The 14,907-nt window shown below is 43.9% G+C and overlaps 1 protein-coding gene across 1 annotated transcript in view; it reads left to right on the forward strand.

Moving 5' to 3' along the window:
- Positions 1-14,907, forward strand: part of MSH2 (mutS homolog 2) — a 174,892-nt gene that overhangs the window by 117,085 nt on the left and 42,900 nt on the right. Inside the window, exons 9-10 of the mRNA XM_088450684.1 lie at positions 1,227-1,350; positions 4,489-4,639. Coding sequence (XP_088306810.1) covers positions 1,227-1,350; positions 4,489-4,639 — 275 coding nt within the window. The remainder of the gene's footprint in view (positions 1-1,226; positions 1,351-4,488; positions 4,640-14,907) is intronic.

Here is a 14,907-nt window from a genome sequence, read left to right on the forward strand (position 1 = left end):
TGGATCCTCATGTGACAAATGTAGAAAGAGATCGTAGGTCCTTGTTTAGGATCCTCTTTGGGTATATGGGACATGGCTAATGGCCTTTAGCCATTCATATGGCTGCGAGGGGGAATACCAGTGCCAAAATAGTTTTTTATTTCTGCCGCAGTAATTGTTGGTGCATTAAAAAGAACTCAACCCAAATGTAATGGTTTAATAAAGAATTTGCCAAAAGACCGCCCGGACCCCTGTAGTGTGTGATAAGCTGGCCCAGCATCTGCTGGTAACTGTCTGTGTATATACTGTATGCCTGATACTCTGGGGGGAGGATAAACTGAATGCACTTTGGCGTAACTATAACATTAATACTGATCATGTGGCTGCAGTGATGTTTAATTAGCGAGCGGCTCTATATATGAGTATATATCGCTGTGTATATATATTTATATCTATATATCCACAATAGCAAGCACTCCACAAGGCAAATGTAGGCAAATGATGCAGGTGCCCTTCAATACATAACACTCTGTAGGAGGTAAGTAAATGAACACTGCGGCACTTAATGCAGCATGGGGGGATATACATATATGTAATATTAGCAGGGATACTCTGCGTCGCCCAGGCTGAAGACTGGACCCTAAAGTATACCTGCAACCTACATTGTCCTCCCCTATAACCCCATTCCATTGATCCTGAAAAGGACCCCACTATTTGCTAAACATGCATGAAAACAGTGGCGCACTACCATGGGTGCAAGGGGTGCGGCTGCTATGGTGCCCGAGCTGCCTCTGTGGCCGACTTATCGAATCCTGGGTTCCCATCAGAACGTCACCCTTGCATGCAAACGAAGAGGCTCTGGATTTAATAAACTTGCATGAGTCATCAAGTTTGCTCAGACTGATGTGAACAGGATACTTTTGTAGCTATCTCACAGGTTTTGGTAGACAATTTTCATTGGAGCCAGACCTGGAACCTGTGTAATATAAGCGTGTCTTTTTTTTTTTTTTTAATAGAGATTGTGTGACTGTGAGCGGCCCTAACAAAGTTCAAACCTAGGCAAAAAACCTAATCCTGGTCAAACTAAAGCACCATGCAAAATTTGGTGGAGCTAGGTCCAAAAGTCTGGCTGTGCATAAAGGACAGACAGACACGCTTTCTCGCAATTATATAGATCTTGCTCTCTCTCCCCTCTCTCTCAGGGCTCATGAAGTATTTCTTATGATTTTATGGCATTTGTGTTCCAGGTAGAAAATCACGAGTTTCTGGTAAAAGCTTCATTTGATCCCAACTTGACAGAGCTGAGAGAGAAGATGGACGACCTGGAGAGGAGCATGCAGTCTACCCTCAGCAGTGCAGCCAGGGAACTAGGTGGGTGGTGGTTCTGTGTATCAAGAGCATCTTATGTCCCAAGACTGTTTATCAGCCCCTAGTGACACTGCCTTCTAATAGCTATATGGTCTATTTCATGTCTCTGACAGTTCTGATCTGTTGCATTCTCTGACTGTTTAACTAAAGATGCCCATGCACAAAGTGATTACGCTGCTGGCCCTGGCTGTCCATCTGTCACATTTGGCCATACATAAGCAATAAACATACATGTACGTGGCCAGCCATGCTTCGTTTGTCTATACCAGCTAGTCTTTCTTTGCAAGTATACGCATACACATGACATATTACAGTTAACACTCTGAGCTATACATGTAGTATATGCCTTGTACTTGTTCATGGAGCACCATGTGTATGGACATCCAGAATTTAGCAATGATTGAGAGAAGAAAAATTCTCTCATGGTGTAGTATTTAAAAATTTGTTACAACCACCACATATACATTTAAAAAAAACTTCAAAGTGTTTATCTGATTCTCAAAGAGCTGGATGAGAATACCGGAGTCACAATCGCGCTCAACGCGTTTCGCCTCTTAGCATCCTCCTGATTAAGTCCAGGCTAAACCAGCATAAGAGACTAAACACGTTGAGGCGCTTGTTTTCTCACTCTTTTTTTTTTTTTTTTTTTTATTTCATAAATTTTCGTGACCATACAACAACGGTCCATTCGGAGAATAAAAAGCTCCCACCGGTGATTTCGGGAAGTATATAAGTCATGGGGGAAAAACATTTCCATAAAAACATCAAGATCTACGAAACACATTTTGGTCAACAGCTCTGACCCATTTTAGGCATGGTCTCCATAAGACCTCTGAAGGTGTCCTGTGGTATCTGGCTCCAAGGCATTAGCAGCAGATGCTTTAAGTCCTTTTATGTTGCGAGGTGGGGCCTCCATGGCTTGGACTGGTTTTTCCAACACATGCCACCGATGCTCGATTGGATTGAGATCTGGGGGATTTGGAGGTCATGTCAACACCTTGAGCTCTTTGTCATGTTCCTCAACCTTTCCTGATCATTTTTTGCAGTGTGGTAGGGCGCATTATCCTGCCGAAATAGGCCACTGCCATCAGGGAAAACAGTTGCCATGACGGCTTGCACTTGGTCTGCAAAAATGTTTAGTTAGGTGGTACATGTCAGAGTGACATCCACACGAATGGCAGGACCCAAGGTTTCCCAGCAGAACATTGCCAGAACGTCACACTGCCTCTGCCGGCTTGCCTTCTTCCCATAGTGCATCCTTGTACTATTGCTATACATTTTATCACAGAGACACCACTTGTCACAAACTATCTGACACACTCTCAGAGTTCTTACACATCTTTTAAATCCCCACCTGATCTGTCTACAGCTAATTAACAGCTAATGATTCCTAATTAGCAGTTCTTACTCATTTACACTACCATACCCCAAAACTGGGCTTACCTTAGTCAGGGCCCAGAAATGATGCCCTCCACCCCTAGAAGATAGAAAGGTGATAACTGGGTGCTGACTGAGCTGTACTTGCTGCTCCTCTTGTGAAGAGCGGTCATGTGGAGCAGCTATGACAAGCTGAGCTTCACTCCTGGTCCTAGCTCCACGGCAGTCAGCGCAGGGTAATGAAGCAGAGTAGAGCTAGCGGCTGCCTATTGCCTATCGGTACTGTAGAGTTCATGTTCTCCCTAAGTCCTTCTATGCTCTCTCAATATGTCTATTTAACTTGGTATCGCCCATTACACCCTGGAAATGTAATCTGTTCATTTTTATCTGTCATCTTATCAGTGCTGTTTCCTTTCTCTTGCTAAACACCAAGAAGGCCTCTGTTGGTAGCAGTATGGGGTGATCACTAATCTTCCTTTCCTGATCAATTTTAACAGGTTCATTAACATTATGGGGGTAGCACTATAGACTCTATGGGGAGGGGGTGTAGATTTAAGCATGAGGTACCCCTGCGCACATTTGCGCATATTACGGTATATTACTGTAGTTACAGTACACAGGGCTCATCCCGCCTCACAGCACTGAGGTCGCGGGTTCGATTCCCACCACCGCCCTAACTGTGTGGAGTTTGAAACCCTGTGCTTGCGTGGGTTTCCTCCCACACTCCAAAAATATACTGGTTAGGTTATTTGGCTCACAAAAAAATTAACCCTAGTGTGTATGTGTGTGAGCATGTGATAGGGAATATAGAGTGTAAGCTCCACTGGGGCAGGGACTAATATGAATGGCTAAATTTTCTCTGTAAAGCGCTGCGGAATGTGTGCGCTATATAAATAACTGGTAATAAATAAATAAATACTGTGACATCAAGCTTCATGGCATTTTCCCCTACATGTGTATATCACCTATCTGGTGAATATTAGAAGGGATCCAGAAGTTAAAAGTATGCAGTGTTTCTGCAAGGCACGTGTAAGCTATGCAATTACACGTGTATGCTGGTGGACACTGGCCATTAATTGTGAGTCTGTTGCGCAGAGCGTGCGGCAAGCAGACACAGCCGATCGCCCCTACATACATACACACACACACCCGTCCTGTTAATTTTCCTTTTAATTATTATAAATCTTCTAGGTAGCACATAGACTTCAGCTTCATCCCCAAGGTCTTTTATTGCCATCTGCTCGGCATCTATATAAACGGCTGTGCTTATTCAGTTTAATTATGGATTTGAAAGTCAAATAACTAATGACGATTAATACACCGTGCGTAAGTATTTAGATACGTGCACATTGGCTTTCCCTTGTCAGAAAAGACCCTGAAATAGCAATGAATTAACGTCCCTCGCGGTGATTTATGTCTTAATCATTTCTACATTGGATGCTAATTTCGGTGTTATTACCCTAAGGTTTGGCTGCCAAAGTAGCCAGGATTTCCTAATACTCCTTGCTTTAAATCATGCCTTGTACCGTCTACTGGGTCCTGCTGTATCTGCAATCTCGCTGTCAGATGATGTGTTTAGTTGGCTGGTTTATATGGGCAGAAGATTTGGATTCTATAAAGCTAAATGGGAGATGACTAACGAGTGTTATTCTTAGTACTATGTTTAGCAGAGACTTCATTATCAGACACCACAAAGTCACGTTCTGTATGTGACCGTAAAGTAAAGCGTTTTAGATTTATTTTTTTTGTACCTCCAACAACTAGGACTGGATCCTGGAAAAAGCATAAAATTGGAATCGAACGCACAACTGGGTCACTATTTTCGGGTAACCTGCAAAGAGGAAAAATGTCTGAGAAACAATAAGAAGTTTACAACAATTGACATTCAGAAGAACGGAGTGCGGTTCACCAACAGGTATTGTCATACTGTAAATAAATTATTTCTCAATAACCCCCATCCTTTCCTAGCCAGATCAGCCTGTGACTGACTTGCAATAAACGTAAAAGGAATTAGGTGCACGTAAATCCAGCCCTGTGTACTAGTAACCTGTGACTGACAGCTCGGCCGTCTTCATAAAGCCGTAGGCCTCTCATAGGTGGCAGCTGCTTATACCTTATTCAGCGTGTAGATTAGTCTTCTGGAGGCTTATGGTCTTATTAAATGTTATATATTTGTTAGAAAACTAAATCGAGAGGATAGATTTAGTGTAGTAGGTGTCTTTTTTCCTTAGAGACATGTCATACTTGCCTTGGAACATTTTTCCAGTACTGTCTGCTACCACCGCAGGCACTGCTGAGTCCTGTCTCCATAATAATCTGCTTTTAGTCCCTGACGGATTTGCTATAATGTCCTGGCATTTGTAGCCGATTATAATCCGTTCATTACTTTTTATAGTAATCATAGTACACAATAATGCTCCTTAGGTGTCATGGAGTGCAGGGACCTGGGACTCTGGATGTAAGAATAATGGCTTAGGACCTGATTCAGGTCCGGACAGTATTCAACAGCCGCAAGGAAGCGACCGTGCCATACCGTCCAGCAAATAAAAATATACTGCAGGAGGCATCTATAGGAAGCAGACTCCTCCTGACAGTAATAGCGATCAGAGTGCAGCGTCATAGAAGCTCCCTGGTGGCAGCACTGGCCAGACTGAGTGAGCTTCAGCTTACTCAGGCTAGCAACATGCGAGGGCTGTAAATCTGCGTACACAGCCCCCCCCCCCTGTTTCCGGGAACATAGGCCAGACACCCCCCCGCTCTGCCCCCCCAAGCACCACAGCATGGGTCTGAGAGCAAGATGGCAGCACCCTCTCTGCACATGCTCAGAACGGATCCTGTGCATGTGCAGGTTGCTATAATCTGAAAACTGCCTTAAGACCCACAATAGGGTCCAGCCCTCAATGAAGCCCTTATTTACAACTCGGGGGCTGTGTTTAGTGGTTGTTTGTCGTGGTAAGAGGTGGATAAAGAGGTATTATTAATGTCTAATGCAGCAATAAAGCTATGTAATGGGAATATCCACGTTTATAAAAAACAAAGTACATGAGAAATGATTTTCACCTATCCCGATGCCTATTGGTAAATCTACGGTGTTGGTCTCTAGTCTGCACTGTTCATTTCACACACAATTCAGCCATTACCTAAAGATGAATCCTCCAGGTTTAGAATAGAGCAGGTTCTGGTGCACATTTATATTTCCTCAGTATCTGCTTAGAAGTTTTTTTTTCTTTTGTGTGTAAAAAACAAAAACCAGTGACCTATCCTAAAGACTGCCACTGCTGCTCTGCCCACCCGTTACTTTTGTAGAGTTTATTCTTTTTGGGTGATGCATCCGGAGGAGTCATGCTATGACATTGGAAGTGCACATTTTCAGAAGAGGCATGATTGGCTAATAAGGCATTTACCTAGCAGATTGCAAGTAGGCAGTTTCCTGTGTGTGTGAATCATCTACAGGTCATCGAGTGAGTCATATTATCATGCTGACCTGATATTTCATTTACTCATCTCTGAAAGATCAGATACCGTGAGCAATGTGCCTGTAGCTGGTTTCCAAAGCTGCATGTCTGCAGTAATGAATGCTATACGGATGTGTCTGACTTTGTACAGGATAGATATATAGGGCCATATTCAAGTATCACGCTCGTCCCCGCGTATCCCCGTATTCAATTCCAATTCGGCGAAAACGGCACCCGGCAAAATCAGAATGAGCGAAAAGTGCTGTCATTTTTGGGGAAATCAGCCTGACACCCCCCCCCAAAAGATGCTCTGACATAGGGGTTCACTATGGGAACCTCCGAATAGCCCTGCTGAAGGTATTTGGGGTGTTTAAATGGTCTCAATAGCTGTTATTTTGCGTCTTTGAAAAAGTGGTGAAGAATAGCATTTAGCAAGTTTTTTGGGGGAAAATGAGTAGTCCCATCAAATTTGGGGTACTTGAAATAGGTGCAAGCATATTTTAAAGTGGCTAACTTTTAAAAACTGTGAAAAATCCACCTGCCACAACCACCTGCAATAAAAAAAAAAAAACACCTGGCGCATACTTGGGGACCCCCCCCAGAGTCTATTTCGCTAGTTTTAATGTTTTCTCTCCCAACTTTGGCTTTTTTTTTCGCCCCCAAAACGAAAGTACTTTTTTGGGGTGTCCTGTGTATTTTTTTTTTTTTTTTAACAGTTTATCTTTGGGGGACTGTCCAAGGGGTGCTGGGTGGTTTCTGGAAGTTTGTACCCCAAAACCCCAATTCTGCACTTTTTTCCGACACCTATTCATAGGTGAAAACTTTTCACTGGTTCTTTTGCATTGACTTTTCGCATGTGCGAAAAGTCTCCGCAATTGAATACGGGGATAACTTCAGATTGGCAACAAATGACGTCATTGGCGAAAAAGTATTGCCGATAACGGCTTTTCGCAGGCAATTAAATATGGCCCGTAAATGGATATATGTACAGGTTGAGTCTCCCATCTCCAAAATGCTTGGGACTAGGGATATTTTGGATATCGGAATATTCCGTATTTTGGAATAATTGCATACCATATTGAAATGCCTTAGGAATGGGACCCAAATCTAAACACAGAATGCATTTATGTATTATATAAACCTTATACACAGCCTGAAGGTCATTTTATACAATGTTTTCAATAATTTGTGGCTCCAACAAAGTTCTGTACATACATGAAATTAATTTGTGTCATATACACCTTATACACACAGCCTATAGGTCATTTTATACTTTGTTTAATAATTTTGTGCCTTAAACAAAGCTTGTACAGTGAACCATCAAAGATCAAAGTTTTCACAATCTCAGTCATGCTAAAAATATTCCGTATTTCGGAATATTTGGATAAGGGAGACTCAACCTATAGATAGATAGATATCTATCTATCTATCTATCTGTCTATCGATCTCTATATATCTATCTAACACACTGAAGTACCTGGCGTTGACTAGGTTGAAATTATGCTTGTTTTAAGACTATTATGTGATGTCGTTAAAATCCATCCAGTGGAAGTGCCAGAACAGGCTTCTGGGTCAAAGTTCTTCCCAGCGTAGTTCTCTCCAACGGGAGGTCCGGCCGGGACCCTATCCCCCGTAAAACCCACCCAGGATCCAACTTGACCACTCCGCATTGGTTTCATCCCAATCAGTGCAGGGGTGTCCGAATGCATAACCGGACAGATAAACAGAGAAATGAAAAAAAAATAAGACGACGAATGTAACAACTAAACCACCATGAAACCCCACAGTAGCTATGCGGCGTGGCTTTGGACTGGCCACGCCGTCTGATTACACCGTCATTTACCTTCTTGAGTCACTGGTAAGTGATTGATATGATATTTAAGTATTTTGGTGTAATACTACAAACTTTGGTGGATTAATTGGTGGGAGGGGTTATGTGATTGTTTCTACTACTTATATCGGCTCCTAGCTATTGTGGGGTGTGGGCCGAAGCGTTGACCTGATGTCTGTGAGTTAAGTAAAGTCGCTTTTTCTACTCTATGGTGAGTGCCCACAACTCTTTTGTTTATGTCCGGGACCTTAGTGTCTAAATGGATCACCACCGCCTACAGTATATCAATACTAAATGGTGGCACTCCAGGGCTTAAAAAAATTGGCTAAATAGATCATAAATCAGACATAAACTTGAGATCCTCCAAAGGTTTAAAACTCAGATACATAGAGACACACATGGCGGCACGGGCGTATCTATAATGGATGCTGGGTCCAGGGGGGCCCACACCGTACAGCCTGCACCCATATTTTTAATACTTACCTCTCCGAAGTCCCATGTTGGCTGTATCAGCGTTGTAAAAATCGCCTGAAAAATGGCCGCCGCAGCAATTTTTCCAGCGCCATTAGTGGTGGTCCTGTACTACACTATTATTCGGAACCCTGCTGAGTACAGAGCGTGGAGTGGGTGTCTCAGGAGGAATCTTCTGTTGTGGTGGTCACTGACTACATGGTAATGTCAATAACAAAAGGTGGCCAGCAAACGTAATGCACAAAATCTTAAATCGCACATGATGAATGCGGAATTGTCCAGGGACAGCTGGCTGACCCGCTTCCATTGTATTGCAGCTTCCCTGTACAGTCTTTCTGATGTAGACATGTGGGTGTTGAACAGAGAGTGGAGGTTGCTTAGCTGATGAGGCTGAATAGTGTACTTTCATGCAGCACGTCTGCTTACAGATACATCAAGGCAGAGAGTTATACAATGTGTAAACAGTTGATTAATGTGCCTTTCAGGAGGTTATTTCACTTCAAATGAGCGTGAATTGTGGATGGTGTTATTATTCCCAAGAGACTCACAGCCACCTGCTCCAAGCCTGCTTGCTTTGTTCAGCTGCCAGGTGCTCCGCGTGCCACCGCGCCCTTCTAGCGTTATCTCAACAGTTATTTACACAATATGTCCACGGAACAAAAAAAATTAGGGTGTTATGGTAACTGCACAATAGAAAGGGAGTGATGACAGCAATAGCTGAATTATTAAAATGAAACAAATACACCTTTCCCTCAGGAAAATAAGACTAAATGGTATTGGCAATGGCTGCCGTTCAGGTCTGCTGAAGATTTTTATCGTCTCATACTGTAGATGATTAGCGCCCAGTGTGTGCCCTGTGTCTCACTGCTATGGTTCACCGGCCTCCATTAGGTAGAAAAGCTAAACCGATATACACTTTTATTGGGAAAGGCCTTCGAGATTCACTTGGAGCTAAAAGGAAACCTACAACTACGTATGTTTATATGCATATGTTTATATGGGGCCCTACAGTGTGGCATAATATGGATTTGGTTTCTAATGTATGGCATAATATGTATTTGGGCCCTACTGTGTGGCATAATATGGATTTGGGGCCCTACAGTGTGTCATAATATGGATTTGGGGCTCTACAGTGTGGCATAATATGGATTTGGGGCCCTATGGTGTGGCATAAAATGGATTTAGGACCCTACAATGTGGCATAATATGGATTTGGAGCCCTACGGTGTGGCATAATATGTATTTGGGGCACTACGATGTGGCATAATATGGATTTGAGGGCCTATGGTGTTGCACAATATGCATTTGGGGCCCTACGGTGTAGCATAATATGGATTTGGGGCCCTAAGGTGTGACATTTTGAATTGGGGGCAGGTTTGGACTTGTGGCAGAATGATGACCATTGATCAGGCATGTGTGATGGTCTGATGGCATGTGGGGAGATTGATGGGTATTGAATGGCAGGTGTGGTGGTCCATACAGGTGTTCATATATTTTGGTAACAGGTGATGGTCTGGCTCCTAAACTTTCAAGCTGGCTTCTAGATTTTACAAGAATTTGTCGAGCCCTGCACTAACTTAAATATTCTAGTTGCATTTACAAAGTTTAATTGGAAAATTCTGTGAAGAGTATAGAAAGCCTTATGCAGAGTTGGATGTAAATTGGGGCGTGCTTTTCCACATGTCCAGGTCTGCATAGGCAGCGTTAGATCACGACCTTCCTGAGATCACGACCTTCCTGAACTTTGTCCTCGTGAGAATATCTTCACAGCCTCTTCAGTTGTAAGTGTAGATGCTATCGAAATTGCATTTGGCCATACTTGCATGCTCCATTTTTGGCACTTGTGCAGTGCGAATTTGTGCAAGCTACTGTGTGCTACTGAACTTTCCTCCCAGCACACTGTAATAAGCCAGCAAACAAAGCCTGCACTCTACATGATAATAAGATGCAGAAGACCCACATTTGCAAGTATATAATACTCCACCTGCCACGTCAAGGCCCCTCTGCTAAGGTGGTCCTAACGCTAAACAATATGAGCCCCCACATCGGGTCATACATTCATGTGTATTTAAATTGAGAACTAACTTACTAAGAGGTGCTTCAAAATTCTCCACTAAGGCACTGATAGGACCAACATTCCCTCCAGCTACTGATCCCATACATGCCTCTCAAACCAGTGATCTGCAAGTTGCTCATTCAATTTATTAACTTCCAACAGGTGCGTGTAAGGGAGGTGTTAATTCAGACCATAAACGTCTCAAAATTGTTCCGCAGAACACTGTAATAAGCCAGCAAAAAGACCTACACCAGAGGTTCCCAAACTCTGGTTGCGAATGTCCTATTAATGCTAGACTGGGTTCATATCGGGTGAACGTGGTGGCCACACCATTCGTCCGAACTCTTCTGAATGTGCCTCGAACAAATTCTGAACAACTTGGGATCGATGACTATTCCATCATCGTGGGGGTACATGAAGTCTATGAAGGGCTACAAATGGTCATTAAGCAATGCAACGTAGTGGTTACTTGTCAATGATGTGTTCAGGCGGACCCAACCCATGCCACTTGGACATACCCCACGCCATTATGGAACCACCACCAGCCTGTTGGGGTCCATTGCCTCATGGTGCCTGCGCCACACCGTAACCCTAGCATTAGCCGGAAACAACTGGAACCGTGACTCATCTGACCATGGCACATGTTTCCAGTCCTCCAGGGTCCAATCAGTGACGTCACAAGCCCAGGTGAGGCACTGTATTCGATGTCGTAGTGTTAACAGGGGCATTCTGGTGGGTCTTCTGCTCCCATATCCCATGGAAGCTAAAGAACGCTGCACTGATGATTATCAGTCACCAATATCAAAACAGTGAGCTGCTGGCAGCTTTGACTGTACTTCACCAATTATCTCAACCGATCCTCCTCGTTCTGGGAAAGGCTGAACACTGTCTGAGCCAGAACTCTTGTTTCTCATGCTTGCTGACGTTTTTGCTGTTGTCACCAAGGTGGCTACGTAGATCACCAAAGGACGTACAGAGACAGCAATGACAGTCAAACTCTGTGTCTCAGCAGAATTGAGATGGGATCCAGTAGATCTTCCAAATGACCCTGTCCTAGGTGACATTATTGAGAAGATGACTGTGTGGGATATGTTGCTGATCTAGCGTGCAGCCATCTCTAACTGCCGACCCCATTCCCTGCCGCATAAAACTGAATGTGTGTTACCGATGAGATGCGCAGTCTGTATTTAATTTTTAAAGTTGATGCTAAAATTAAAAAAAATTCTGATGTCGCTCTTACTAGAAAGAATTACATTGGTGCACGTTTGTGGTATATGTAAGACTTGGCGGTGATCTGCCATGCGCAAGGATAGCAGGGCAGCACCCCTCCCCCAACTGCTCCCATCACAACAGCAGAGACTGGACAGAAGTCTCTGCTAAGTATGTCAGTGCAGGGTCAATTTTACTAGACTATATAATAAAGGAGAGAGGCTGTGATGTGTCTGACCTGCTCAGTAGGTGCCGGAACTCTCAGATGTCAGATCAACTGTCAGTAACTGTACTGCAACATGTAGCTGTTACTTAGCAACGGTGCCTGGTTACTCCTCTCATTAGCACCAGTCTACAGAGATCATTGTAACATGGGCAACATGCAGGGGACATTTTTCAGAAATGTTTTGTCAACCTGTACGGTCATCTAGCGGCCTATATAGCGACTGACCCGAAAGTATTATGGTTGTATTGCTTTGCATAGGGGCCCTGTCGTGGGAGTGGCCCAAAGGACCAACAGCGCTATACAGACTGGTGGCAGCAGTGTGCCCTGTGCACAGACTGCTATGTAGTCTATCCTATTCACCCACCACTCACACCAATGTCACTGTGTGCCCTGTGCACAGACTGCTATGTAACCTATCCTATTCATCCACCACTCACACCAATGTCACTGTGTGCCCTGTACACATACTGCTATGTAGCCTATCCTATTCACTCACCACTCACACCAATGTCACTGTGTGTCCTGTACACATACTGCTATGTAACCTATCCTATTCACCCACCACTCACACCTATGTCACTGTGTGCCCTGTGCACAGACTGCTATGTAACCTATCCTATTCACTCACCACTCACACCAATGTCACTGTGTGCCCTGTACACATACTGCTATGTAGCCTATCCTATTCATCCAGCACTCACACCAATGTCACTGTGTGCTCTGTACACAGACTGCTATGTAACCTATCCCCATTCATCCAGCACTCACACCAATGTCACTGTGTGTCCTGTGCACAGACTGCTATGTAACCTATCCTATTCACCCATAACTCACACCAATGTCACTGTGTGCTCTGTACACAGACTGCTATGTAACCTATCCTATTCATCCAGCACTCACACCAATGTCACTGTGTGCGCTGTACACATACTGCTATGTAGCCTATCCTATTCAAGTGAATGTGAGCCCAAAGCACCTCTCCACCCACCACTTACCGGCCAAGCGCATGGAATCACACCTGTCTCTTGCATTGATGATGTCGTCAATACATTTTGTTTTTGTTATTGCTCAGCTTTAACTTGCCTGATCGAGATAAAACAAAGTTCTGGTTATTTTAGGAGTTTCCACTACAAAATGATGCAGCTTTCGTGAAATTGGTTTAGTTGATTTTGCACCAACTTGGAACTGACACAGATGCAACGTTCTTATATTAGTGTGTGTAAATATATATATTGCACACACAAACAAAGAATGTATCAGGCACTCGCGCTGTTTTCATGTACCTGTGTCCGTTGCCCTCCACAGCATCATCAATAATTAAAAACTTGGTTATGCGGCAGCTGTCAGATCATAGCTGCAAATAAAGTAGCCAACAACTAATTTCCAGTTTTTCAGAGTCTTTGTATTATGACACTAGATGAAAGTCATGCAGCTTCCTGGTTTCCCAAAATTGACTGCGCATTTTCTGTTTTGACAGTGGAAGGAGTGGCATAAACATTCCTGGGCTACTGAAAAATTCATATTACAATCGCTCAGATCAACTGCGGCACTACCGACAATGGGCAGCTGTCGTCAGTGAACGCACAGAGGGCTTGATTCGGCGTGCACTGCTGAACGCAGATTCAAGATTCACTGATAACTGCGCGTACGCCGGACCCATTCTGCGTGTGTGCAGAATGGGTCCTGCTCAATCGCACGCAAGCCCTTGAATGGCTCTGCCTGTTTGACAGGCAGAAGCGTTTATGGCCAGCGTTACCTCGTTTTCCAGGAATGGCCAGCCCAGACTCTGCGTGTATGTACGCAGTCTTCTGGGCTCGCAAGCCGGCCAGCCTGAGTAAGCTGAGGCTTCTTACTCAGCTGTCGGCCGCCCGGCGCGGTCAACCATCACGACCATCGACTTCCGTCACAGTGCTGGGATCGCAAATGCAGCAGGGACGGTCAATACACCACCTGCTGCATTTGCATTATTGCAAGGATCACAATTGCAAATCTATAGCCTGTGTGCAGGTTTGTATTTGCGATCCTTGCTGAATCAGGCCCAGAATTCCCTAATCTGCCGCCCTGTCACAGCAAGTACACACACCCAGTGAGGGGACGGTGTTTGAAACCTTTTTAACAAGTTGCCCAACGCAAAATCATTTTATAGAATGTACTTGATAAATGCTCGCTAAAAGCTGATTGTTTGCTGTGGGCAACTTGTCCAAACTTTACACAGTTTAATACATTTTCCCCTAAGTCCTGAACTGGTCTCTTTGTCTGCGGGCTATAGTTACTGCCAGCCTTCCAACAGACCCTGGAATCGCTCATGCTCACATCACTACTAATACAGCTCAAAGCAGAAATGTAAGCTGTCTCCCGGGACAAGTCATATAACGCAGACATCCCCTGCCTTTACATATCGCCCAGAAGTACGGTATCTGTGGATGTGAGGTTCCCTGATACATGCATCACTTTGGGTGATATTTAAAGACCCCCTACATTATTTTGCTTATCCCTGAAGAAAGATTAAAATCAGAATCGCCGGATACAAACAGTTTGTTTAAATTTAGTTTTCATTGGTTTCAAGTCTCCTGCGTGTTGCTGTGGCTTTGTTTGTACATTTACTGTGTGGAGGGCACCCGGGCCAGCCATGTTTATGTTTGGGGGAGGCCATTTATTGCGATTGTGTGTATATATTATACATAGTGTTAGTAGTGTTTTTACATTTTTGCTTTACAATTAGTACCCTTACTTGAACACACATGCTGCATATTAAAGACGCACAACCTACCGCTGTCATGATGAATGGGAATATTTTTATTTTTTTTCTTCCGATGTTTAGAGGCGAATGCATATGCTTGATATTCTGTGCAAACGTTGCTTTGCTTTAGGAAGACATTTTTCAAGACAACATAAGAACCGCCATCGTGACTTTCCACCTAATAGTGAAATAAGG

Source organism: Taudactylus pleione, unplaced genomic scaffold (assembly GCF_031769625.1).
Source record: "Taudactylus pleione unplaced genomic scaffold, aTauple2 ptg000522l, whole genome shotgun sequence".
NCBI lineage: Eukaryota > Metazoa > Chordata > Amphibia > Anura > Myobatrachidae > Taudactylus > Taudactylus pleione.